The following is a 26831-nucleotide window of genomic DNA, read 5'->3' on the forward strand; positions in this document are numbered from 1 at the left end:
CTCTCCTGTACTTGACCCAAAGGAGAAAGTACTCAGCTTGTATTTCGCAGTCGGTTGGGGTTTGCACCTCGTGCCATTCTTGCTCCTTCAATTCTTCTTGCCATCCACCCTCTTCCTCGCCCGGTCCTCCAACATGATGACTTCCATCTCCGTGTGGGACTTCAGGAACGTCTACAGGTTGTGCGCACACATACCATTTGAGGTTCGCAGACCACGTGGCGTCAGCGCGCATAATCTGCAGCTTTAGTGGATACTCACACTGCCTTCAGGGTAGGTCTACCGGTGACTAAGTTACTTTTCATAGCAGGTTAGGATAATTTACGCAGCAGGTTAGGAGAGTTATGTTAAGGTTAAAACCTCTTAAGGATCCAACCCTTTTTTCAATTTTCACCTAAAATGACATACCCAAATCTAACTGCCCGTAGCTCAGGACCTGAAGCAAGGATATGCATATTCTTGATACCATTTGAAAGGAAACACTTTGAAGTTTGTGGAAATGTTAAATTAATGTAGGAGAATATAACACATTAGATCTGGTAAAAGATAATACAAAGAAAATAACGTGTTTTTTTGTATTTGTTTTGCTACCATCATCTTTGAAATGCAGGAGAAAGGCCATAGTGTATTATTCCAGGCCAGGCACGATTTAGATTTTGGCCACTAGATGGCAGCAGTGTATCTGCAAAGTTTTAGACTGATCCAATGAACCATTGCATATCTGTTCAAATCTGCCCAAATGTGCCCAAATATGCCTAATAGCTACTGTAAATTGGACAGTGCAGTTAGATTAACACGAATTTAAGCTTCCTGTCCATATCAGATGTCTATGTCCTGGGATTATTTTTGTTACTTACAACCTCATGCTAATCACATTAGCCTACGTTAGCTCAACTGTCCCGCGGGTGGGACACTGATCCTGTAGTTAAGGAAAGGGTTAGCTAAAATGCTCAAATTATCCTAGACCCTACTCGAAAATATCTAACTACAACCAGGCCTGCCCTGAGAACAGTCTTGTTTTCCACTAATACAATTCTGCGCTGAATTTTTCTATTTTCTTGTGACCAATGTGCAATCCGCCCTGCAGAGGGCAGCAAAACGCAACACAGCGTTAAGTCTGACGGAAATTCACACGAAGAAGAAGTAAACTGAAGTGAACAGTGACTGAACAATTTACACGTTGGCGTTTTTATTGTTATTTAGACGTTTATTAACACCCTGGAACTCAGGGTGTTATCTAATTTAACTGCGCAGCATCACACACTTACAAGGTGGTGTTTAATTCGAGTTGGAGACGGGACTTGGTTGATAAATGTTATCTAGGTAACGCTAGCTAGCTGCTAACAATGGCTAACTGTATGGTTTTTCACACTCAAATAGCCTCCATTATGGAGGTGCTAGCGAATGCAGCTGTGGCAGACATCTGTAAACTCGTAGACGACGACTATGCAGTGTTTCGTTTGGAAATAACTCAAAGCCAGAAAGAAAACAGGGCTTTGCGGAGGAAACTACAGCTACTGGAACTGAAGGTGGCACGGGAGCGCGCAGAAGGGACCAATAGTGTCAAGATCCTCGACCGATACAGAGGAATGCCAAGAGGTACAATTTGCAATAGGCGGGGGCTGTCGCCCTGTTCACCGCTGCCCGTGTGTTACCTAGAATTAGGCTCAGGGATAGATTTAGATATCTTTTTTTATTATTGTTATAGACACCCCGTTCGGCACACCATGTTTTTTTGTAAACAAATCCGTGCACCAAGATGCAATTCGTTTTATGTGGAAGGAAAGGCATCATTATAATAAAGCCATAATAACATTTGTGATGTGGCATAGGCTACAGTTTTTAGGATTTCTACACATTTGTAAGTATGGTCTTTTTTGTTGTTGCCTTTTTAAAAACAAATTTCACGCAATTCTACTTCATTTACATGACAAAATACATTAGCTAAATCGTTTTTAATATCACATAAATGACCGAAATGAGTGGCTACACAGACAGAGATAAATCTGGTCTTGAATTCGAACCAAAAAATTGCCCAGGCTCACCTAATGATGAAGATGAAGCCATAGGCTACTACTCACAGTGATGGCAGATAGGCAATTGCCAAGAGGAACACATCTCAAGATGAGCTACTTAGAAAAACAAGATGAGCTACTTAGAAAAACTGTTAGCAAAAAAATTGGGCGTTGTTGAGAAAAAAAAGTTTATATTGGTTCTACAGACATATTAGTCTTCTCTTTTCAGTGGTAGGTGTTTGCTTTACATATTTTTTTCCCCGCGATTGTATTTTGAAATTAGCAAAAGGCCAAAGGACAGCCACAACCAACCATAGAAATATAATCATAGATGGCAGTTCCCATTCAAGTCATGAGTGGTTTAAATCCACTTCTTGAATCTAAGGTGCATTGAAGCCATTCTGGCAGCTCATGATGGCCCAACACCCTTTTTTACACACTTTATGTTGGTGTTTCCTTTGTTTTGGCAGTTTACCTGTATGTGCTTGTGATCAAATTTAATCCAGTTATTTTTTTGAAACTATTGAGCCTCTGTGGCTAAATTATGCTCTCTGTTGTGTTTTGAACATTGAGAGCGGCTCCTGTGGTTGGATAACAAATAAATACATTTGCTTCTTGGTCCCAGTCCCTGACTCACACAATTGGCCAGTCACATTTATTTATTATGCAGGTTATTTTATTAATCAGCTACCCAATCAAGGCACCCACGTGCCCCCCCCCCCCCCCCCCCCCATCTGATGATTAGCAGAGCGGTAGCAGGCTGTCTACACTCATTAAGAGCGGGCTCCTGAATCCTCCTGTAGTTGACGGTTGCAGTAAAAAAAAAAAAAACATTTTTGCTGTCTGTTGGTCCACCACGGGTCTGGGCCTAGGGGCTTCATCCTCAGTAAGCCCCTGCATTAATCCGGCCCTGACTGGGGTTGGTCAGTTTTTGGATCATATGCAGTAATGCCCCTGATTACATAGCTAGCTATCTTGCACAAAGACTTTATCATATTCTAACCAGATTCTTGATTTACTGAATTTCCTATTATTTACAATGAAAAGAATGACGCAAGGAACATAATAAATCTATAAATCGGATGTAAAGAAGTTATGCAAAGTCATCCTGGCCAATTCTAGACAGTGTCAAAACTGTCAATATTGTACAATATAGTGTTCAGCATTGACAGTACCTAACCACCACTTTCTCCCAATCACTCTCTTAGGTGAAGGACATCTCACTGGAGGCCACAGGAGCTTTGTGAAATCAGCGCGATACAATACGTGGAGAGATGATCAACCAATCACTGTTGATGAGGGGAGTGGAACCTCAACCCAACACGTTACCATGATAGAGGTTAGTGTAATAGTGTTACATAAAAATTACAGTACATCAAATGTGTTTAGTTTATTTCAGAAAAGCTCCCCTCAGCTATTCACTTGCTTACATGTACATCCTTATTTATCTGCCATAGAGGAGCTTGTGAGACTTCACTATGACAGTGTTATCCAATTTCAGTCATGTATCGGTAATAACCTCCGCTCTTCATGTGTCAGTCTGCAGATGCAGAGGCTGCAGGTCCTGGAGTCAAGCAGGATTGCACTGAAGTAGAGGACCCACAACACAGTAGAGACATCCAGACTGGAGTGACTGGAGCATCCCCTGTAGCCGCGGAGGTCCCCACCACCGTCGCCCGACGCAGCATCACGGAGGTCAGTGGAACGCCGAACGCCATCCTCAAGTCAGATACAGAGACTTTAACTGTAACACACAGGCTCTTACACACAGCAACTGACCACAGATCAGACCCAGACAGACTGGGGCTTGGGACACTGGGCTGTCCTGCTCCAGACTCAGAGTACTTACCTGTATTTCACCAGAGCCAGAGGATGGTTCATTCCTGTGGAAATGGGGATGGTGACACATTAGACACTGGTGTTGATGATCTGTCTTATTCTTACACTACAGAGATGGACCCTGTCAACATTCCCTTGGGTTTAGAGACACAGAATGATCTGTCTAGAGGGGACTGGAACCAGTACAGTAGTAGTGTATACTCTGAAGGATGCCTAGATAAGAAAGGGGAGGTTATAGTTGTAGATGAGGTGACTGTGAAAGTGGAGGGCGACACTCCTCCAACATGGAATGCAGATAGTCACCTAGGAGACAGACACTCACAGGGCAGAGATTTCTTACATTACAGAGAAAGCTTAGAGACAAATACAAATATTGTCACCCACTCCCCGTTACACGGGTTCAGGGATCGCGACCCAGTGTCCACGACGATGGCACCTTCCGATTCACTCGGCCGCATCCTTTTCGATCAGGTATTGAACTCAAACGACCAAAGAGCCAACGCTCGGGGAGGGAGAGCAACATCAGGCAATAGTAAAGAGAAACGGTTCCTCTGCATGTTCTGTAACAAAGGCTTCAGCAGCCCCCAGAAGGTGGAGATCCACCAGAGGGTCCACACAGGGGAGAAACCCTTCAGCTGTAGCCAGTGTCACATGTGCTTTGCCCAGGCTGGTCACCTGAAGAGGCACCAGATGGTCCACACAGGGGAGAAACCCTACAGCTGCCCCCAGTGTGAGAAGAGGTTCTCCCGCCAGGAACAGCTGAAGATGCACCTGAAGGTCCACATGGGATAGATGGAAGAGATTCTCAGAGAGGAGATACCTCAGGATACACCAGCAGAAAAAACATTCCACTCTATAACATGGAAAGTAACCATTCCACTCAATAGCTTCTGACGTTTAGATCAAACTCTGCATTAAAGACAAAGATGCATTTTCATTGTTGTCATCAGAAAACATCCACATATGCATTTGGAATAATGAGATTAAGACTAACAGTGTTGAGTATTCCTGGGTAGAATATTGCATCCAGACATTGTGTGAAATATAAGCCTAAAATGTCTGTTACATATTGTGTTTGTACTGTGTAGACTATATGACGTTCACAAATGCCTGTTTCATTACTTACGTTCAACTACTCTATTTTTTTCCCCAACATATTTTTTATGAGAAAATGTATGCAGTTTATTAAGTTCATGCAGATTTTTAGTTGAGACTAGTGACGGGTGCATTTTCATGTTTCAGCATGACAATGCCCCTGTGCACAAAGCGAGGGTCATACAGAAATGGCTTATCAAGATCAGTGTGGAAGAATTTGACTGGCCTGCACAGAGCCCTGACCTCAACCCCATCGAACACCTTTGGGATGAATTTAAACGCCGACTGCGAGCCAGGCCTAATCGCCCAACATCAGTGCCGACCTCACTAATGCTCTTGTGGCTGAATGGAAGCAAGTCCCTGCAGAAATGTTCCATCATCTAGTGGAAAGCCTTCCCAGAAGACTGGAGGCTGTTATAGCAGCAAAGGGGGGACCATATTAATGCCCATGATTTTGGAATGAGATGTTCGACGAGCAGGTGCCACATATTTTTGGTCATGTAGTGTATTTAAGTAGAGCAAATTGATATATACAATCCCGAAGTCAGCTAACTGTCAACAGTAGAACAAAGCTTAAAATGATGTTTGAGTGAAAATGAATGGTCAATTTGCTTCCGGACCATCAGTTGATTGACAGATGTTGGCCTACTGTAGAACGATAAACTTTCCTCCAGTGTGGATGCTGACCCACGTTTTACAGTTGGGCTATTGTCAAATTAGCTATGGTCTTTGGTGTTGATAATATTTCGTAAATCTGTCGATGTTTATGCATTTGAACCTACCCAAAGACGATTTAGTTGAGCCGAGACACTTCTCTGATGTGTAAATTATACTATTCATTTTACTTCTTGAAAACATTGAAATAAATGCAACTCATGAGGCTTGGAGTGGGAGCGCTCTGCTTAGACCACTGCGCTACGGCAGGTCACAATGCTCTAGTAAACACTAAGAATGTTATGGATACTCACCCCCCAGTAGGAGCAGTCCTCCATAGGATTGAATGGAATTCTACAGTATTTCAATAAAGGACAAAATTACATGTATTTAAGTATTTTTGTTGTTGTAGTGGGGAAAGTAACATAAGTGATCTCAAAGTATACTTTAAGGAAAATGTTTTTACATATTTTCTTATTTTTGTTTAGTGCACATAATATAATAACACATTTCGCATTAATGTGTCTGTAATTAAATACATGTGGGAAAAATGTATGTGGACATTAATAAATGCATTTATATAGCTTCCAAAATATTACAATGGTGGGGGAGTTCCAAGATGGAGGCACAGTGGCTTCAACACAGTGCCCCCAAACAGTCGTCTAGTGTATGTATAAATCATTGACCGCACTGAGGTAATCAATTATGTATTCTGCCTATTTCTTGCTTTCAACATATAACCCGTACTTATCCTTTTATTATAATCCACATGAGAAGAGCTGTTGCCTGCACGTAGCCTAAGGTACGATCCTGCATTGTATATACAAACTGCTTCCAGCTGCTTATCTAAATATTTATTCAGATATTCAAATCCTTCAAATTTCCTCATGCGACGAAAGATTACGATCCTATTTTTTAAATTATTATCATTATTATTATAATATATATTTTGTACTTTTTACCCCTTTTTCTCCCCAATTTCGTGGTATCTAATTGGTAGTTAGTCTTGTCCCATCACTGCAACTCCCGTACGGACTCGGGAGAGGCTAAGGTCGAGAGCCGTGCGTCCTCCGAAACACGACCCTGCCAAGCCGCACTGCTTCTTGACACACTGCTTGCTTAACCCGGAAGCCAGACGCACCAATGTGTCGGAGGAAACACCGTACTGTGTCAGCGTGCATGCACCTGGCCCGCCACAGGAGTCGCTAGAGCGCGATGGGACAATGACATCGTAGCCGGCCAAACCCTCACCTAACCCGGACGATGCTGGGCCAATTGTGCGTCACCTCATGGGTCTCCCGGTCGCAGCCGGCTGCGACACAGCCCGTGATCGAACCGGATCTGTAGTGAACTCTCAAGCACTGCAGTGCCTTAGACCGCTGCGCCACTCGGGAGGCCCCAAGATTCAACATCTGTAGTGTCACAGTCAGTGTCAACGAAGGGCAAGTGGTGCTCCCAGTTCTGGAGACCACCATGTTCAATAGGTAAAATTGTATTGGAGCTGTCCATGGCAGGTTGGGGAGAAAGATTTTAAAAAATAAAGTGGCGGGGGAAAAAAAGGTCAAATTAATTCAAGGAATCGATCAGTGGTGTACAGCCGGAGCACGCTACTTAGACCGGTGTGCTACAGCAGGTCACGATGCTCTAACAAGCACTAAGAATACTGATGAGACATAGGAATTTGTTTTAAAAAACTTTCCCCAAACCACTGTAATATTGTGTTGGAGCTGTCCATGGTGGGTTGGGAAGAAATATACAGTACCGGTCAAAAGTTTTAGACACACCTACTCATTCAAGGGTTTTTCTTATATTTTTAACTATTTTCTACATTGTAGAATAATAGTGAAGAGATCAAAACTCTGAAATAACATGTGGAATCATGTAGTAACCGAAAGAGAGACAATTCTTCAAATTAGCCACCCTTTGTCTTGATGACAGCTTTGCACACTCTTGGCATTCTCTCAGTGGGCTACAGTTGCTTGCAGTAGGCCTACTAGGGGGAGAGGATGAATGACCAGCTAGTCGTACTTCAGGCATGCGATGTTGCCTCTCTTTTGCTGTTCAATGAGTCGTAGCAGCTGATCCTTTCTTTTGAGCCGTACCTTTTCAGAGAAGTCTTCATTGATTAAGAACTGAGCTCTTTGGCCATGCACACCAGTGGTGGGTTTGGCGTTGAAATGAGAATGCATAAGCAGATGAGAACCCCATGCCTACTGTAAAATATGGTGGTCGATCTTTGTTATGGGGTTGTTTTGCTTCCACTGGTCCTGGGGCCCTTGTTAAGGTCAACGGCATCAGGAACTTTACCCAGAACCAGGACTTTTTAGCCAAAAACCTGGTTGCCTTTGCCAGGAGGCTGATAGTTCAAATGGATCTTCTAGAAAGACAATAACCCAAAGCACACATCAACATCCACAAAGATTGACCACAGAATCTGTCTCCGAACTCAAATCCCATCGAATACCTGTGGTTTGAAGAGGACAGTCCATAAGCACAAACGAAGGATATCAAGGATCTGGAAAGATTCTGTACGGAGGAATGGTGTAAGATCGTTCCCAATGTGTTCTCCAATCTCATAAAACGTTTTAGAAAAAGTCTCAGTACCATTACCCTCGCAATGTGAGGTATTGAAAACAGGGATGTCAATAATTTTGACCCCTATATATTTGTTTGCATACAATATAGCTCAGTAAATGAATTATGTACTTACTGTATTTTATACAGTCATTTTTTTGCTCATTTTTATCAAGGGTGTCAGTAATTTCGTACACCACTGTGTCTTCCCTCAGATGCATTATGATGCAACAAGCGCAAAACATTTGAACAGAAATGACAATTATGACAACTGTTTCCATTTGCGTGACAAATAATTGTTACCCCAAATTCCATAATAGTTAGCCCTACGCACAACCATTGGTCGATGCTTGCAACGTCTGAGCAGGGGAACGCGACTATGATGTGGTTAGCTGATACGTCAAATGCCTATCCAGGTGTTGTAAGGTGTCAGCAACCTATGAGCAGAGAAGCGCACCCATTGAGATACATAGATTGCCGTCATACCTTGTCCATAGACTGGTTTCCTTGCCCTGTAAGCAATGTTTAATTTTGTAATTTGGGTGAACTATCCCATTAAACCTAACCTATGACCTGACCCATCACTTTATGTATTACTGCCCTATAGTGGCAAGAAGTGACATAAAAAAACACAACTATACAACACATAAATGGCTGTTAGCCTCCCACACACAGGTTACTTTCTGTCCCCAGAACTAAAACTGAAACTTAATTATATAAAAATGAAATAATTTTTTCATAAAAAACTTAAACTAAATAAAAACCAGTAAATCAGATCTGAAAAACAATTTCAAATACAAATCTTAAAATGAATAGAAATAAAAAGTAATATAAAAACCCAAAACTATAACATTGGCAGGAAGACAATTTATTTATTTAATGGGATTCATTTAAGATACTCTTTCAAGTGGAAGGGTTTCAGACGTTTTCGGAAGATGAGCAGGGACTGGTACCACCATTGGCGTGTCAGGACAGGGAAGAGCTTTGACTGGGCTGAGCGGGATCTGATCCCCCATAGTGGTGGGACGGCCAAGAGACCAGAGGCAGAACGGTGTCCTCAGGTGGGGTGTCGGGTTGAGCACAGCCTGAAGGTAGGGAGGGGCACTTCCCCTTGGGAGCTTCGACTGGAGGAGGAGCGGGGTGACATGGGGGTCGTTCCACCTCAAAAAGCACAAGATAGAGGATTTCGACACCCACCATCTCAGATTGTTCTGAAATCGTTTCTGTTGTTAGATACAGATAGTATTAGCGTTCCTGCAACATTATTTTGTTGAAATACAGTTACATCTCTGAGAAATTAAACTAATTGATTGCACCCAAATTGGCCATTTTAATTTATAGGATTCATATAAATTTGGGTGCAATCAATTAGCTTCATTTCTCGGGATGAAATTATAGTTCGACAAAATAATGTTGCAGGAATGCTAATCTTGTTTCTAACTACAGAAACTATTTCAGAACAATCTGAGATTGTGGGTGTCATTGCTTGCAGAAATGACATGGAACAACCCATCGGAGAACTTGGGAAGGTTGAACACCAGGGGGGCTGCGGCATTCTGGATAAATTGCAGGGGTTTGATGGCACAAGCAGGGAGCCAAGCCAACAGAGTTGCAGTAGTCTAGACGGGAGATGACAAGTCCCTGGATCAGGAACTGCACTGCTTCCTGTGTGAGGAAGGGTCGTACTCTACTGTTGTAGAGCATGAACCTGCAGGAGAGAGTCACTGATTTGATGTTTGCAGAGAATGACAGGGTGTTGTCCAGGGTCACGCCAAGGTTCTTGGCGCTGTGGAGTTGTCAACCACGATGGAGCGGTCTTGGAGCGGGCAGGCCTTCCCCGGGAGGAAGAGCAGCTTCGTCTTGTTGAGCTTGAGGTCGTGGACCGACATCCCAGCAGAGATGTCTGCCAGGCACACAGAGATACATGTGTATTTGTGGTTTTCATATGGTGTATTACACACACTAACAAACACCTACAGTACACGTCAAAATAGTTTAGTTGGGTTTGTCTGATGATGACTTTTGACTTATCATAGCTGACTCATATTTACCCACAACATCATATTTATGTCCCATGGTGGGTTTAACAACAATTAAGTCATTCTGTAACTACAGTATAGGACTCAAACGTAGTGAGGATGGGTAAACACTCCATGTTGAAAGTGTGTTTATCTGTGTGTACGTACCTGAGGGAGTGTATGTCTGTGTAATCTGTATCACTTGTCTCTTCCAGGAGGAGGACGGTCCAGAGGTGCTGCTGGTGAAGGAGGAGGGGTGTGAGGAGAGTCTGGGGAACCCTGAGGGGACCATGGTCATGGAAGACAACCAGACTACAACACCTCCTGAACCCACAGAGGAACCAGCTGAAGATCACAAGACCACACACAGTCTCACTGAGGTGAGACCACTGTGAACTACTGTCTGAATGGTATTAGGTTGGGCTGTATTCCACAAAGCCTCTCGGAGTAGAAAATTGGTCGTAAGTGCTGAGAATAGAGAGATCTCACTCCTACTCTAATGGGTCACAATAAAAGCTATGCATGAAGCCTCTTTAGTCATAAGAGTCACACCGTTGACAGATATTTAGGAGACCTCTTGAGCTGTCCTAACCGTTAAGAGTTACCAGCAGGTGTATTGATAATAGTAAAATACATTGAGTCATTGGTTGCTGAGCCACACGCAATTGCTTTAGAGTTGTTCATTCTTAAAAGTCTAAGCTGTTGGAGGGGGGGTTCTAAGCTGATGCATGGAATTGTTTTAAGAAGGTCATACCATAGATCATTTAGCTATTTGATTTTGAATTTTAGGACCCTTTTTAGGTATCAAACAAATGTTTAAGAACATTAATCAGATAAATGTAGAAATTATTCTTTACCACTATAGCCCATAGAAATGGATTGAATAACACATTCCTGAATGGCAAAAAATACAGTAAAAAAAAGAAATCATAAGGAATAAGGTTTTGAAGTGTCTGTACTATAGCTAGGAGATATACGAAAGCTCAGGAAATATATGTTTTTGACACATATTTAACCCCTAATTTTTGTTGGCACAAAACTTTTATATGGATTACCTTTAGACCAGTCCTGCGACAAGCGCATGCGATGGATTGAGGCGCTGATATCTCTAGTTTAAATTGATGGATGTCACTTAGATTGACGCATTGGTGATCCAATACTCTCTAGAGCAGGAATGGGCGACTTTAATGGGGGGTGAACTCATCATGAGGGGCCACAGTGGCTCGTGGGTCCCACATAACCCCCCCACCACCACCACCTTGCGAGCAAAACATTTTTAAACATTGTTGTTTTAAAGCAAGTTTTCTGCAATTCTACATCTTTTGCCATAGGGTGGTGGCAAATGTTTGCAGTTTTTAATATGATAACTGATTATCAATGGGCACCACGCCGGTCATTCGACCATGCTTACTACAAGTTTAGATAGCTAACCTCTAGACTAACTTACCAATCTATGAATGTTTAGCTGACATGGGTTATTTGAGTGACGACTGAGGCACAACCACATTTCAAAATTGCACCTTGTGTATTCTATTATTCTAACTCTCAACAGTATGTTGAGACCCCGACTGAGTCCCTTCATTTTTTTAAGATGTTTTTTATTTTTATTTTCCGCTGGCCTACAAAAGGAGGGCGGGTCATCAGTTGCCCATCCCTACTCTACGGGGGTGATTCACCTCAGACCTTATTTTCTGCGTTTATCATAAAACCCAATCTTTCCCCATTAATTTCACCCGTAACAATGGCTGAATGAACCAGAGGTAACTCATTTCTGTTTTTTTTTAGGACTACAAACTGGTAAGCTCCATAGAGTTCAAAGCTGGCGATACCTCATCGCGATTGGTTATTTCACATCATTTGCAACGTTTTTAATGAGCGTCTTCTCTATCTTGTACAGTAGGTAATTAAATAATCAAAAGAAAAGCGTGTTTATTTATCAGGGTTTGGGTCAATTCCAATCCTCTTCAATGCTTTTCAATGAGAAAAATGTGGAATTGGAATTTGGTTTACTTTCTCAATTGACTGAAATTGAATTGACCCCAACCCCGTTTATTCATTAGCCTTGTGGTTATTAGTATTTGGGCATTTCATGTGAAATAGGCCTCATGTGAAACCATTGTCAAAAGTGCAAGAGATAGGCCTACTGTTCCATGTAGGTCTAGATTATTTATGGATTGATCATATATTGAAGCAAGGTTAGAAGATTCAGGTTTTGGCCTTCATCAGAATAATCACACAAAGGGAAAGGACAAGATCATATAAGGCAGGGATGTGCATATCCAGTCCTCGGGGGCCTGATTGGTGTCATACTTTTGCCCCAGCTAACACCCCGGACTCCAATAATCAACTAATCACGATCTTCAGTTTAGAATGCAATTAGTTTAATCAGCTGTGTTTGCTAGGGATTGGGAAAAAGTGTGACACCACTCTGGCCCCCGAGGACTGGAGTTGCCCGTCCCTTATAAAAGGTGGTGCTTATAAGAGAGGGTGTGGTAGATTATACAGGTTAGTCTTTAGGGTGATCGGTAATGTCGCCACCTGGTGGTAAAATACAGAATAGGAAACAATAAAACACTTGGGAAGTCAGGGCAAGCATATTTCATCTGCAGTAAATATAATTGATGTAAAACCATTAGTATAATTTGTAGAACACATCAAATCAAATTGTATTTGTCACATGCGTTGAATACAACAGGTGTAGACCTTACGGTGAAATGCTTACTTACAAGCCCTTAACCAACAATGCCGTTTTTAAGAAAAAGAGTTAAGAAAATATTTACTAAATAAACTAAAGTAAAAAGAATAACACAAAATAACAATAACGAGTCTATATACAGGGGGCACAGTTTAGTCGAGGCTGTTGAACATGTTAGGTATTGGAAAATAAACAATATGGTTAAGCAAAACTAGGGATAACAAAAAAACATCAGTATAGGCAAAAAGGACCACCACAACTGGTTTAGACAATAGTTATTGAGCTTATGAGCTTTTTTCATTAATGAATAAAAAAAGTACAAATGGCTCCAATAGCCAAAGTATGACTTTGTTAAAAGAGGGGGGGGGGGGTGTTCGGGTCACTGAGCTAACAATGGGAAGGGGCCCTTCACAGAAACATACTATAGTCCTTCTCTAGGTTAAGATGATATAGCAATATCAACACATTCTTCTACCAACTCGAAGGTAATTGCATGTGGCACAGGAACCACTGACTCGGTGCTATTACCAAGACAGATGCTGCTAAATCTTAACTGGCTAGGACGGCTCGAGAGGTCTCTTAAATATTTGTCGACTAGGTGGGACTCTTATGACTATAGGGGCTTCATGCATAGCTTCTATTTTGACCCATGAGTGCATGAGTAAAATGTCTCTTCTCAGCACGTCAAGTAATCAAATCAACTTTGCATAGTATAAAATTAACTAATATGTTTTTGCGTAGTACTCATAGCAGTCCCTCATTGCCCAATCAGAAGATGCTCCATAGCAGGATGCTCATATCAGATTTCTTGATCCAACATCCTCTCACTCTGTATCTCTTACAGTCAGTAGACATGGAGGATGGGAAGCCTGATCTGCTGCTAGTCAAAGAGGAGACAATAGTAGACGGACCAGAGAGCATTGATCTGCTGAGTGGACTAAAGATGGGGGAGCAAGGTAAGGGAGAAATACATATAGCCTTCATACAGTAATAGATCTTTAATGGGAATAGTGATGCATCTGGCTATCAACACAACGTATGTTTACATACAAAAACTACACATTATAATGTATGAACTTGACCAGGTAATTGACCCCCTAAAATAGTTTTTAAAGTCTATTTTGTAACCTCTTCCTATAGGTGGTTGGCAGGAGGCTAACAGAGGAGACTGGGCGGCCATCTTCGATTCCCAGACCCAGACGGGTGCAGCCAAGGGCCCAGGGGACAACATCACTGAGCAGGCCAGGACCAGACACGACATAGTGGAGGTCAGTGGATGGGACAGCGACCTCAACTCTGGGCTGGGGAACAACACTGTTAACCAGAAAAAGACAGTCGAACACAAAACAACAACTGAACTTAGTCTCCATGACAACAGACTGGCTGAGACCAGGGTGAGGCGTAGATTTGGTCTGCAGGGGCGAGGAGTTGTCTTTATGGGAACAGTCACAGACTCGGCTAGCGATGCTCCATCCTGCTCCTATAGTTGTGATTCAGAGAGACTGATGGGGCCTCAGGTTAACCCCCTAACAGGTGCTGCCTTCAGCCTGCCTTCTATAGGATCTATTAACTGGAACATGGACCCTGTGACAACACAGACACTCCCTGGCCTTCATCCTCCTCACACTCTCCTAATGTTAAACCAGACCTCAGACAATGCCAGTGCCTCAACACTAAATAGCTACACAAGCCCATTGACAAATGACAGTAGTAGTAACACTATCAGTAGATCTGGTGGCAAAGAGAAGCGCTTCTCGTGTTCATTCTGTGGGAAAGCCTTCAGTTTCCGCAAGCAGGTGGAGATCCACAAGAGGATGCACACAGGGGAGAAACCTTTCAGCTGCCAACTGTGCCGGGCCAGTTTTTCACAATCATCCAGCCTGAAGAGGCACCAGAGAGTCCACACAGGGGAGAAACCATTCAGCTGTACCCAGTGTGAGAAGAGGTTCTCCCACCAGCACCATCTGAAGGTGCACCTCAAGATCCACATGGAGGAGAGGCCATTTGCCTGTACGCACTGCGGGAAGAGGTTCTCAGAGAGGAGCTACCTCAGGATACACCAGCAGCAAATGCACACGGCCCATGTATAGTGACGTGATGTAGTACTAGTTTGTAGTTCATTCTGTTGGTTTAGGATGTAGTAGGGAACTGGATGAGATGAACTGAGGAAAGAATGAGTATGATGAGACAGAGTAGATGATATGTTGGTGTGATGGTGTCGGTAAAAATGTTTCACTGATTAAGACTAACAACTTTTTTCCAGTTTGATGAAAATGTTTTATAATGAGAAAATGATTGGGCCTTAAGTTTACTTGACATGAAGTAGTGAAGCTGTGTGTAATGTTGAACCTTTTCCAAAGTATTCTAAAATTCATTTTAACAAAACGATTGTACCAGATTTACAGAAAAGGTTATGTTACCATAGTGAGAAAAGTTATTGTACTTGTCACGTATCGTTTTGTACAATAAAAGTACTGTACTTCACTGTGTGAGTGTATGACCATTTTGTTGAAATGAAATACAACATTGACTCTGTGCTGACTGACTTGGTTATTTTTTTGTCATTGCAGGGACTGAGTTTCCCTCATCTCAGTCAAACCAAAACATTATACTTAATTCTTAAATTGACACTTTTGTATGTTTTTTATAATAAACTCCAATGGCTCCATATTGTTAGGTTCTTGAATCACAGTGTTAGAGATAGGCTTGACTGTGGTTTTAAAATATCATCTTTGCGTGTACAGAAAAGATTTTCTTATATAAACCTTTATACTTTTCTGTACAATATGTGTTTACAGTCTGCAGTCCATGAGGACCTGCTGATATCTGGTGTTGCTTGCGGGGGAGACTGGGCCTCTGAAGTGGCTGGTCAAAATCCCTGGCCCTGGATCAGAAGCCTTCGCTTTTCCTTCCCGAGTCAGAACAAGGACCCAACCACGATTGACAGAGATTCCATCACCACCACAAAGAACAACCAGTGGACAGATGGACTGAACAACCTCAGTCCTGGTGGTCATCAGAGAGACAGAGGTTCCAGTCAGGGATCTAGTCTGCAGCCCAGAACATTCTCTTCACAGTCTCAGTGCATGGTTACCCCACAAATACAGACAGGGTCAGGTTGAGCGTTCACCATGAGAGGGACCTAGCCTATAACACAGCACACAATCCCAACAACACCCAAACAATGGCTAGAGGTCAAGGAAGGAGCTCAAAGACTAACCACCTGAGTGTGGTGGATCCTGCTTCTACCTCTGGTGTCATTGGGTCACAACATGGGAGGCTACTGTCAACCTGTACGCCTGCGCTAAGTGTGGGAAGCGCTTTGCTGAGGCAAACTATGTGAAGAGGCGCCAGACCGTTCACACCGAGGAGAGGCCCTTCAAGTGCAATCTATGTTACAAGAGCTTCTCTTTCCTGACTAGCCTTATCAAACATAGGAGTGTCCACAATGGGGAGAAATTGTAGCAGTGTGGCTTGATGTACGCAGGGGATGTCTGGGAACCATTCTTTAGCGCTGACATATTATAGTTATCATGTGAAGTGTAAGGGGGTAATTAACCACATACTCCTCATTAACCCTTTGTTAACTTATCATTTGAAACAGGCTTGTGTAAATACCTGTTTTTAGAGAGACAGTGAACCTAAGCTAGAACAAGTATAGTTGAATATTTACTTGGAATAGTAATTTGATTATTTTCTACTATATTCTTAGTTAACACACTTCTTTCAAAACGAGCCTGCTCTGAGCTTGAAATATACTGATGAATAGGTTTGATGTGTAATGTAATAAGCGATACCTTATTTCAAAGAACAGCCCGCATACCTTTTTATTTAACCACACCCTTTGCGCTGCTATGAGGTAAATCAACAAGATCATTGAAGAAAGCTGTTGGTGAGACGCTGGAGAGAGAGCGCAAGTGCTATGGGCTAGGTGGGACGTTAGCGTCCCACTCTATTCAACAGCCAGTGGAATCGCGTGGCGCGAAATACAAATACCTCAAAAATGCAATTATTTCAATATTTCAAACATACGACTATTTTACACCATTTGAAAGATAAGACTCTCGTTAATCTAACCACATTGTCCGATTTCAAAAAGGCTTTACAGCGAAAGCAAAACATTAGATTATGACAGGAGAGTACCCAGCCAAAAATAGTCACACAGCCATTTTTCAAGCAAGCATATATGTCACAAAAACCCAAACCACAGCACTAACCTTTGATGATCTTCATCAGATGACACTCCTAGGACATTATGTTATACAATACATGCATGTTTTGTTCAATCAAGTTCATATATCAAAATACTGCTTTTTACATTAGCATCTGATGTTCAGAACTAGCATTCCCACCCAAAACTTCCGGGGAATTTACTAAATTACTCATGATAAACGTTGACAAAATACATAACAATTATTTTAAGAATTATAGATACAGAACTCCTTTATGCAATCGCTATGTCAGATTTTAAAATAGCTTTTCGGCGAAAGCACATTTTGCAATATTCTGAGTACATAGGTCAGCCATCACGGCTAGCTAATTTGACACCCGCCAACGTCGGGGCAACCTAAACTCAGAATTACTATTAGAAAAATTGGATTACCTTTGCTGTTCTTCGTCAGAATGCACTCCCAGGACTGCTACTTCCACAACAAATGTTGTTTTTGTTCCAAATAATCCATAGTTATGTGCAAATATCCCCGTTTTGTTCGTGCGTTCAGGTCACTATCCAAAGGGTAACGCGCGACCGCATTTCGAGACAAAACATTTAAAAATGTTCCATTACCGTACTTAGAAGCATGTCAAACGCTGTTTAAAATCATTTTTTATGGTATTTTTCTCGTAAAATAGCGATAATATTCCAACCGGACAATGCTGTATTCATTCAAAAGGAAGAGAAAAAATGGCGAGGTCTCGTGAATGTGCATTTCCATTCCCTTTGTCCTCAGGCAGACTACTGACAAACTGAGTTACTATACTTTGCCCAGAGACAGGAGACGCCCCAATCCGCTTTCTGGCGGCTTTAGAGAGCCAATGTAACCCCACGGATACTGTAGTTTCGATAGACAAGCAAAAGGACTTGCGCTCTCTCTCCAGCGTCTCACCAACGGCTTTCTTCAATGATCTTGTTGATTTACCTCATAGCAGCGCAAAGGGTGTGGTTAAATAAAAAGGTATGCGGGCTGTTCTTTGAAATAAGGTATCGCTTATTACATTACACATCAAACCTATTCATCAGTATATTTCAAGCTCAGAGCAGGCTCGTTTTGAAAGAAGTGTGTTAACTAAGAATATAGTAGAAAATAATCAAATTACTATTCCAAGTAAATATTCAACTATACAAAGGAGAACTACAAAATCGCAGACAGGCCACCTCCTACTTGAAATCTTCTCAGGTTTTTGCCTGCCATATGAGTTCTGTTATACTCACAGACACCATTCAAACAGTTTTAGAAACTTTAGTGTTTTCTATCCAAATCTACTAATAATATGCATATTCTCGTTTCTGGGCAAGAGTAGTAACCAGTTTAAATCAGGTACGTTTTTTATCCGGCCGTGAAAATACTGCCCCCTAGCCCAGACAGCTGAAAGTGCGTCGAGTACAGTACTGAGAAGAATGAGTGGACAACAGTGAAGTCTAAGAATGGAACGAAAAGAGCTAAAATTGTGGAAAATGAGTCTGATCAATCGTTTCTTTTTGGAGTAAGTTCTTGGGATGAGGATGTTCACTTGGGAAACCCTTTTGAAGTCAGGATGGTGAAGAAGGTCGCTGGGAAAAGTGGATGCAGGCAATAACCGGGAGTTGTATATCTAAAGAGCAAAAGGAGCGTGCATTGTGGCTCGCGAAATTATCTACCCAAGAAGCAGTGGCGGTTCTAGACCATTTCAACTGGGGGGGCCAAGCTGGGGCCAGTTGTACTGTTAGAGGGGCTAGTTACATTAGACATTATTGTTGTCATATTGTTTTCTTCACTACATTGCAGGCATTAGCAGGTAAAAGACCATGTTCATAATCATCATCGTTGCCACTGTCTAATAATGGATGTAAAAAAAGAATGATAGCAAAAATGTGTAATGTAAAAATGATTTGATACTCCACATTTAGGGGGGCCACAAGGGGGTCCAAAATTGTTGTCACAGGGGCACTGCCGCTAACATATACATGAAAAAGTATGGATTTCAGCAAACAAAGAAAGTCACGGAACTACAGAGGACAAACATACGTACAAGTTGGGCGTTTAATATTTTTTGTTGTTGTTGTTGAAAGTATTGAGCTTGGGCGAATCGATGTAGTAGGAGCTAGATTCCACAAAGCCTGGTCTCGGCTCCAAACCTTTGGTAAAGTTCATCAGCACTGTTGGAAAAAGTAAGCAATTGTCATACTTCATTAAAAGTAAAGATGCCTTGATAGAAAATTACTCAAGTAAAAGTCACCCAGTAAAATAACAAAGCATTTGGTTTTAAATGTACTTAAGTATCAAAAGTAAATGTAATAGCTCAAATATGCATAAGTATTGAAAGTAAACATATAAATAATTTCAAATTCCCTTTACCAGATGGCACCATTTTACTGTTTTACTGTTTTTTATTTACGGAAAACCAGGGGCACACTCCAACATAATTTACAAACGAAGCATCTGTTTACTGAGTCCGCCAGATCAGAGGCAACAGGGATGACCAGGGATGTTTTCTTGTTAAGTGCATGAATTTGACAATTGTCCTGTCATGCTAGCGATTCAAAATGTAACGAGTAATTTGACTGTCACGGAAAATCTATGGAGTAAAACGTACATTTTCTTTAGGGATGTAGTAAAGTAAAAGTAGTCAAATATAAATAGTAAAGTACAGATACCCCCCAAAACTACTTAAGTGGTACTTTACACCACTGTTCATCAGAAACTAACTTCACCTGAGAGTTTAGTCCCCTAGGATAAATAAAAGAAATGTCATGAGAGCGTTCGTGTAAAACCCGCGTTTCAAGTGTTTGCAGACGGGAGGTGTATGTTATTGAAGAGTCTGAATGTAAAATGTTGCAACTGCGGTGGGCATCATATTCCCGACTTCCATGAGTGCCCTGTTAGGGTGAAAGAGGTTGAGGTGTCAAGGATCAGGGCTGTCCAGCAGATCTCCTATGTGGAGCTGGGGAGAGAGTCTAATGGGCAAGTGGCCAGTGGAATGGCAGTGGATGCACAACATTTACAACAGTGAATGTTCCTCGTCAGTCAAGAGATCTAGATACAGTCATTGTGAAGGTGGATTTTGTAGCGCTTATTGCCACAGTTATTAATTGTATTGTTCAAGTGTCCAATAAATCATTGTCTGTGGCTGAAAAGTATTAGGGGCATCTATATTTCACGGTAGAAGCACGGGCAAGGATGCTGTCGTTGGAAGATGGCACGACCTCCCAGGCTCTTTTCTGACCCTGTGTAGTGACCTGATTAGAATGCTTGATTTTAACAGAAAAGCAGGTTGATTTTGAAACAGCTTAAATTATTTATTTATTTTAATCGTTTGACTTATCCACCCATACAGTAGGTGGCGGCATGCACTTGAAATTGTTGCGAAAGCCATTAAACCAGAGGAAGAATTTAAAATAAAAATCGTCAGTGTAAACGGAAGTTAACATTGACCAAGAAAAATCTTACATTTAGCGTTTTTATTGTTATTTAGACGTGTATTAACACACTGGAACTCACTATGAATCCCTCGACTGCACAGCATCACATATTTACACCAGGTAGTCTTTAATTCGCGTTATCGACAGGACGATATATGTTTTCTAGCTAGCTGCTAACGTTAGCTAACAATGGCTAACTGTATGGTTTTTCACACACAAATAGCCTCCATCATGGAGGTACTAGCTAATGCAGCCGTGGCAGAGATCTGTAAAATCGTAGACGACGACTATGCAGTGGTTCGTTTGGAAATAACTCAAAGCCATAAAGAAAACAGGGGATTACGGAGGAAACTACAGCTATTGGAATTGAAGATGGCACGGGAGCGCGTCCTCGCTAGTCGTCCCAGTGGTGTGAAACTCCTCGACCGATATAGGGGAATGGCAAGAGGTACATTTTGATGTAGCAGAAGGCCGAGGCTGCCGCCCGGTTCCTCTCTGCGCATGTGTTCAGATGTGTGACCCAGAATTGGATCTTGGTCAGTGTTTGGATAGTATGCAATACTTACCCTGTTTACCTTGCCATCTTGCAAATGTTTATTTTATTTGACCAGGCTTCTTGCACAAAGACAAAATATCATATTCTATATAATATTGTAACCAGATTCTTGATTTACTGAATGTCGTGTTGTCAAACTCAATTAAAATAATATGCATGGAACAATAAATAGTTATAGAAGTTACAAGAAGTGTTACCTTCCATCCTAGACAGTTTCAATAGTCTACAATATAGCGTTGACCGTAACTAATTTAACCACCCATTTCCTCTAATCCCTCTCTCAGGTGAAGGACATCTCACTCGAGGCCACAGGAGCTTTGTGAAGCCAGCCGCACATAATGCGTGTGGAGATGACCAACCAATCACTGTTGATGAGGGGAGTGGAACCTCAACCCAGCATGTTATTGTGATAGAGGTTAGTGTCACAGTGTAACATAAAAAAATGACTGTACATAAAATGTGGCCCGTTTATTTCAGAAAGGGTATTAATTTGCTTACATGTACATTCTTATATCTAACATATGGGAGCTTGTGAAACTTCCCTTAGATATTGTTATCCAATTAACTCTCTAGGGGGGATGGGACGCTACCGTCCCACCTGGCCAACGTCCAGTGAAATTGCATAGCGCCAAATTCAAAAACCCATGAAACATACAAGTGTTATACATCAGTTTAAAGATTAACTTCTTGTCAGGAAGTTAAAGCTTGGTCTCAAATGGGTCTTCCAAATGGACAATGACCCCAAGCATACTTCCAAAGTTGTGGCAACAAAGTCAAGGTATTGGAGTGGCCATCACAAAGTCCTGACCTCAATCCCATAGAAAATGTGTGGGCAGAACTGAAAAAGCGTTTGCAAGCAAGGATGCCTACAAACCTGACTCAGTTACACCAGCTCTGTCAGGAGGAATGGGCCAAAATTCACCCAACTTATTGTGGGAAGCTTGTGGAAGGCTACCCGAAACGTTTGACCCAAGTTAAACAATTTAAAGGCAATGCTACCAAGTACTAGTTGAGTGTATGTAAACTTCTGACCTACTGGGAATGTGTTGAAAGAAATGAAATAAAAGCTGAAATAAATAATTCTCTCTATTATTCTGCAATTTCACATTCTTAAAATAAAGGGGTGATCCTAAGACAGGGAATTTTTACTACGATTAAATGTCAGGAATTGTGAAAAACTGAGTTTAAATGTATTTGGCTAAGGTGTGTGTAAACTTCTGACTTCAACAGTAGATTATGGTAATGCATCAGAACATGCAACTCATGTAATGAAGCAGACAATAAAACAATTTTCAAATAATGGCCAAAATAATTTGTGGGAAAACACCATTCTAAGCAGCGCACCTGATAGCAGTTCCATATGTGACAGAGATGAAAATCTATTTTACGAACTTACGTAGAAAGATATGATTAGGATTCTGCCTTTGGCTTCTGGACAACGAAAGAAAGTTGATAATGAAAACCAATGGAACAGGAGATTAATGGCATAGTGGTGTGTCCAATAGGGAGTAAATGCAAATAAATATAATTACTCCTGTCTATACACAAGCTCGTAGGTCTATGCCTATTTGGGAAGCCCACAATTTGGACAGCGTGCATGGCAATAGGCCTAGCTGATTATTGAGTTGCAGCTGTCAGTGAAAAGCATCTAAAATGTGTGAGATATTGTGTCTTGAGCATAATTTAAAATGTTGAGACAAGAAGAAGGGAGGGGTATGTGGCAAAGATATAGGTGAGTCTCCGCTGTCTCCCGCCAATTCTTGCGCATTCATTGTTTCATTGTGTGAGTTATTTGCCCTTAGATTATTTGTTTGAACCTCTCTAGGGGGTGTGGCCAACGTCCAGTGAAATTGCAGAGCGCCAAATTCAAAAACAGAAATACTCATAAAAATTCATGAAACAAACAAGTGTTATACATCGGTTTAAAGATAAACTTCTTGCTAATCCAACCACGGTGTCAGATTTCAAAAATACTTTACGGCGAAAGCAAACCATGCGATTATCTGAGAACAGAACATTACAAACAGTAATCAGCCAAGTAGATGAGTAACAAAAGTCAGAAATAGCGATGAAAATTAATCACTTACCTTTGATGATCTTCATATGGTTACACTCACAAAACTCCCAGTTACCCAATGTTCGATCAAGTCCCTCTTTATATCCAAAATCCTCAGTTTTGTTAGCGCGTTTTTGTTCAGTAATCCACTGTCTCAAACAACATTCGGTGAAATTGCAGAGCGTGAAACTCAACAAAAAAGAAATTCTCATAATAAACATACATAAAAGATACAAATGTTATACACCAGCTTAAACATAAACTTCTTGTTAATCCAACCGCTGTGTCAGATTTCAAAAAAGCTTTACAGCGAAAGCAAATCATGCTATTATCTGAGAACAGCGCCCAGCAGACAAATCATTACAAACAGTTAGCAGCCAAGAAGAGGAGTAACAAAAGTCAGAAATAGCGATAAAATCTTTCACTTACCTTTGCTCTTCATATGATTGCACTCCCAGGACTCCATGTTACACAATAAATGTTCGTTTTGTTCGATAATGTCCCTCTTTATATTCAAAAACCTCCGTTTTGTTGGTGCGTTTTGTTCAATAATCCATTGGAACAAAGCGCGGTCACAACAGACAGACGAAAAAATCTAAAAAGTACCATAAAAGTTCGTAGAAACATGTCAAACGATGTTTATAATCAATCCTCAGGTTGTTTTTGTCATAAATAATCGATCATATTTCAATCGGACAAAAGCTTCGTCAATAGAAAAGGAGAAACAAGAAAGGCATGCTCCCGGTCACGCGCAGGACTCATGTCTGGAAATTTCCACTGTCCTCTCATTGAAAGTGGTGTTTTACCCTCATTTTTCAGAGTAAAAGCCTGAAACAATGCCTAAAGACTGGCCACATGTAGTGGAAGCCATAGGGATCGTGAACTGCTTCATAAGTCTTTGTATGGTGGATAGGCTTTCAATGGAAAAACAGGCATTTCAAAATAATAGCACTTCCTGGATGGATTTTCCTCAGGGTTTTGCCTGCCATATCAGTTTTGGAAACTTTAGAGTATTTTCTATCCAAATCTACCAATTATATGCATATCCTAGTCTTCTGGACCTGAGTAGCAGGCAGTTTACTTTGGGCACGCTTTTCATCCAAAATTCCGAATGCTGCCCCCTACCCTAGTGAGGTTAAACTAATTTACTGGTAATAATAACCTATTTTCTTGTGTCAGTCTGCAGGTGCAGAGGCTGCTAGTCCTGGGGTCAAGCTGGAGAGGTCTGAAGGAGAGGAGGACCCACGGCACAGCAAAGACATCCAGACTGGAGCGTCCCATGTAGCAGAGGAGGACCTCAGCGCCACTGCGCCCCAGCCCAGGACCCGACGCAGCATCACGGAGGTCAGTGGAACTCCGAACGCCGTTCTCAAGTCAGAGCCCGACACAGAGACTTTAACTGTAACACAAAGGCTTTTACACACAGGATCTGACCACAGGTCATACCCAGAGGGGCTGGGGCGACTGGGCTGTCCTCCTGTTCCCAGCTCAGATTATTTACTTTACGATAACCTGAGCTCGAGGGCGGTTCAAGTTAATTCCCATCGAGACTCAGGTGACGCGTTCTTATACTACAGAGATGAACCCTGGTAACATATCCTTGGGTTTGGAGACAGAGACTGATCTGTCTAGAGGGGACTGGAACCGGTACAGTAGTAGTGTGTACTATGAAGGGTGCCTAGATAAGATAGGTTATAGTCATTGATGAAGTGACTGTGAAAGTGGAGGGTGATGCTCCTCTCACATGGAATGTGGATAAGACTCACTTAGGAGAAGGACACTCACAAGGCAGAGATTTCTTAGAGTACAGGGAAAGCTTAGAGACAAATCCTAATGTTGCGACCCACTCCCCTTTACACGCGCTCAGGGATCGAGACCCAGTGTCCACGTCGATGGGGCCTTCCAATTCACATGGCTGTGTCCTTTTCGATCAGGTATTGAACTCAAACGACAGGGCTAGAGCCCAGACTCAGGGAGGGGGAGCCACATCAGGCAATAGTAAAGAGAAACGGTTCCTCTGCATGTTCTGTAACAAAGGCTTCAGCAGCTCCCAGAAGGTGGAGATTCACCTTCAATTGTACACAGTGTCACATGCGCTTCGCCCAGGCCTGCAACCTGAAGAGGCACCAGAGGGTCCACACAGGGGAGAATCCTTCAGCTGTACCCAGTGTCAGAAGAGGTTCACCCACGAGAACACGCTAAAGATGCATCTGAAGGTCCACACAGGAAAAGGCTGTTCGCCTGTATGCGCTGCAGGAAGAGGTTCTCATAGAGGAGCTACCTCAGGATGCACAGGCAGAAAAGCCATTCCACTCGATAGCTTGACGTTTAGATCAAATCCTGCATTATAGACAAAGATTAATTTTCATTGTCAGCAGAAAATATCCACAGATGCATTTAGAATAGTGAGAGTAACATATTTCAGTGTTGAATATTCCTGGGTAGAATAATGCATCCAGACATTGTGCTATATAAGGCATATATAAGCCTACAAAGTCTGTTACATATTGTGTTTGTACTGTGTAGGCTATATGATGTTCATACAGATTGAGACATATTTTAAATGTACATTTTAGTAATTTAGCAGGCACTCTTATCCACAGTGAATTACAGTTAATGCATTCATTTTAAGAAAGCTGGGTTAAACAACCACATAACACAGTCGTAGCAAGTACATTTCCCTAAATAAAGTACTTATCAGCAAAGTCAGTGCTAGTAGGAAGACACATTCTTTTTTGACAGCGACTCTGCTGTTTTAGCTTCAGGGGGAAGCTGGTTCCATCATTGGGGTGCCAGGACAGAGAAGAGCTTTGACTGGTCTGAGCGAGAGCTGACCACTCGTAAGGGTGGGACGGTGAAGAGACCAAAGGTGGCAGAATGGAGTGCTTGGATTGGGGTGTAGGGTTTGAGCATAGCCTGAAGGTAGGGAGGGGCAGTTCACCTTGCTGCTTTGTAGGCAACCATCATGGTCTTGAAGTGGATACAAACTTCTTCTGGAAGCCAGTGGAGTGTGCCGAGGAGCGGGTGACATGGGAGAACTTGGGAAGGTTGAACACCAGGCGGGCTGCAGCGTTCTAGATAGGTTGCAGGGGTTTGATGGCACAAGAGGGGAGCCCATCCAACAGAGTTTCAGAAGTCTAGATGGGAAATGACAACTGCTCGGATTAGGGCCTGCTCCACTTGTGTGAGTAAGGGTCGTAGTTTACGAATGTTGTAGAGCATGAACCTTGGAGCGGGGCAGGCCTTCCCCGGGAGGAAGAGCTGTTCCATCTTGTCAAGGTTGAGCTGGAGGTGGTGGGCAGACATCCAAGCTGAGATGTCTGCCAGGTACGCAGAGATACGTGTGTATGTGTGGTTTTCATATGGTGTATTTAACATTTGTTTGTTTAATAAACACAATGGGACTTTTCTAAGACTTTCATTGATTCTCTTTAGTATACATCACATCTGATCTCACACTATTCTGCATACAGCCAACAGCGCTTTATAACCAATAAACACTTACTAAATATACCTACACATAACCACACACTAACAAACACCTACTGTACATGTCAAAATAGTTTAGTTAGGTTTGTCTGATGACTTTTGACTTATCATAGCTGACTTATTTTTACCCACAACATCATATTTATGTCCACCATGATGGGTTTAACAACAATGAAGTCATTCTGTAACTACAGTATAGGACTCAAACATAGTGGGAATAGGTAA

General features: G+C 42.0%; 2 protein-coding genes across 2 annotated transcripts; both read left to right on the plus strand.

The window, feature by feature from the left end:
* The first annotated feature begins 1089 nt into the window (after window positions 1-1089).
* Window positions 1090-15371, plus strand: LOC106610087 (uncharacterized). The gene is made up of 6 exons (XM_014209246.3): window positions 1090-1596; window positions 3221-3351; window positions 3552-3707; window positions 10408-10572; window positions 13732-13843; window positions 14028-15371. Exons 1-6 carry the CDS (start codon window positions 1344-1346, stop codon window positions 14975-14977), a joined length of 1767 nt encoding a protein of 588 aa, XP_014064721.3. The 5' UTR covers window positions 1090-1343; the 3' UTR covers window positions 14978-15371.
* Window positions 15372-20447: 5076 nt separating this feature from the next.
* Window positions 20448-26526, plus strand: LOC106610075 (uncharacterized). Its single transcript, XM_045722610.2, has 3 exons — window positions 20448-20953; window positions 21346-21476; window positions 24297-26526. Exons 1-3 carry the CDS (start codon window positions 20695-20697, stop codon window positions 24708-24710), a joined length of 804 nt encoding a protein of 267 aa, XP_045578566.2. The 5' UTR covers window positions 20448-20694; the 3' UTR covers window positions 24711-26526.
* The last annotated feature ends 305 nt before the right edge of the window (window positions 26527-26831 follow it).

Source organism: Salmo salar, chromosome 08, assembly GCF_965601325.2.
Source record: "Salmo salar chromosome 08, fSalSal1, whole genome shotgun sequence".
Classification (NCBI taxonomy): domain Eukaryota; kingdom Metazoa; phylum Chordata; class Actinopteri; order Salmoniformes; family Salmonidae; genus Salmo; species Salmo salar.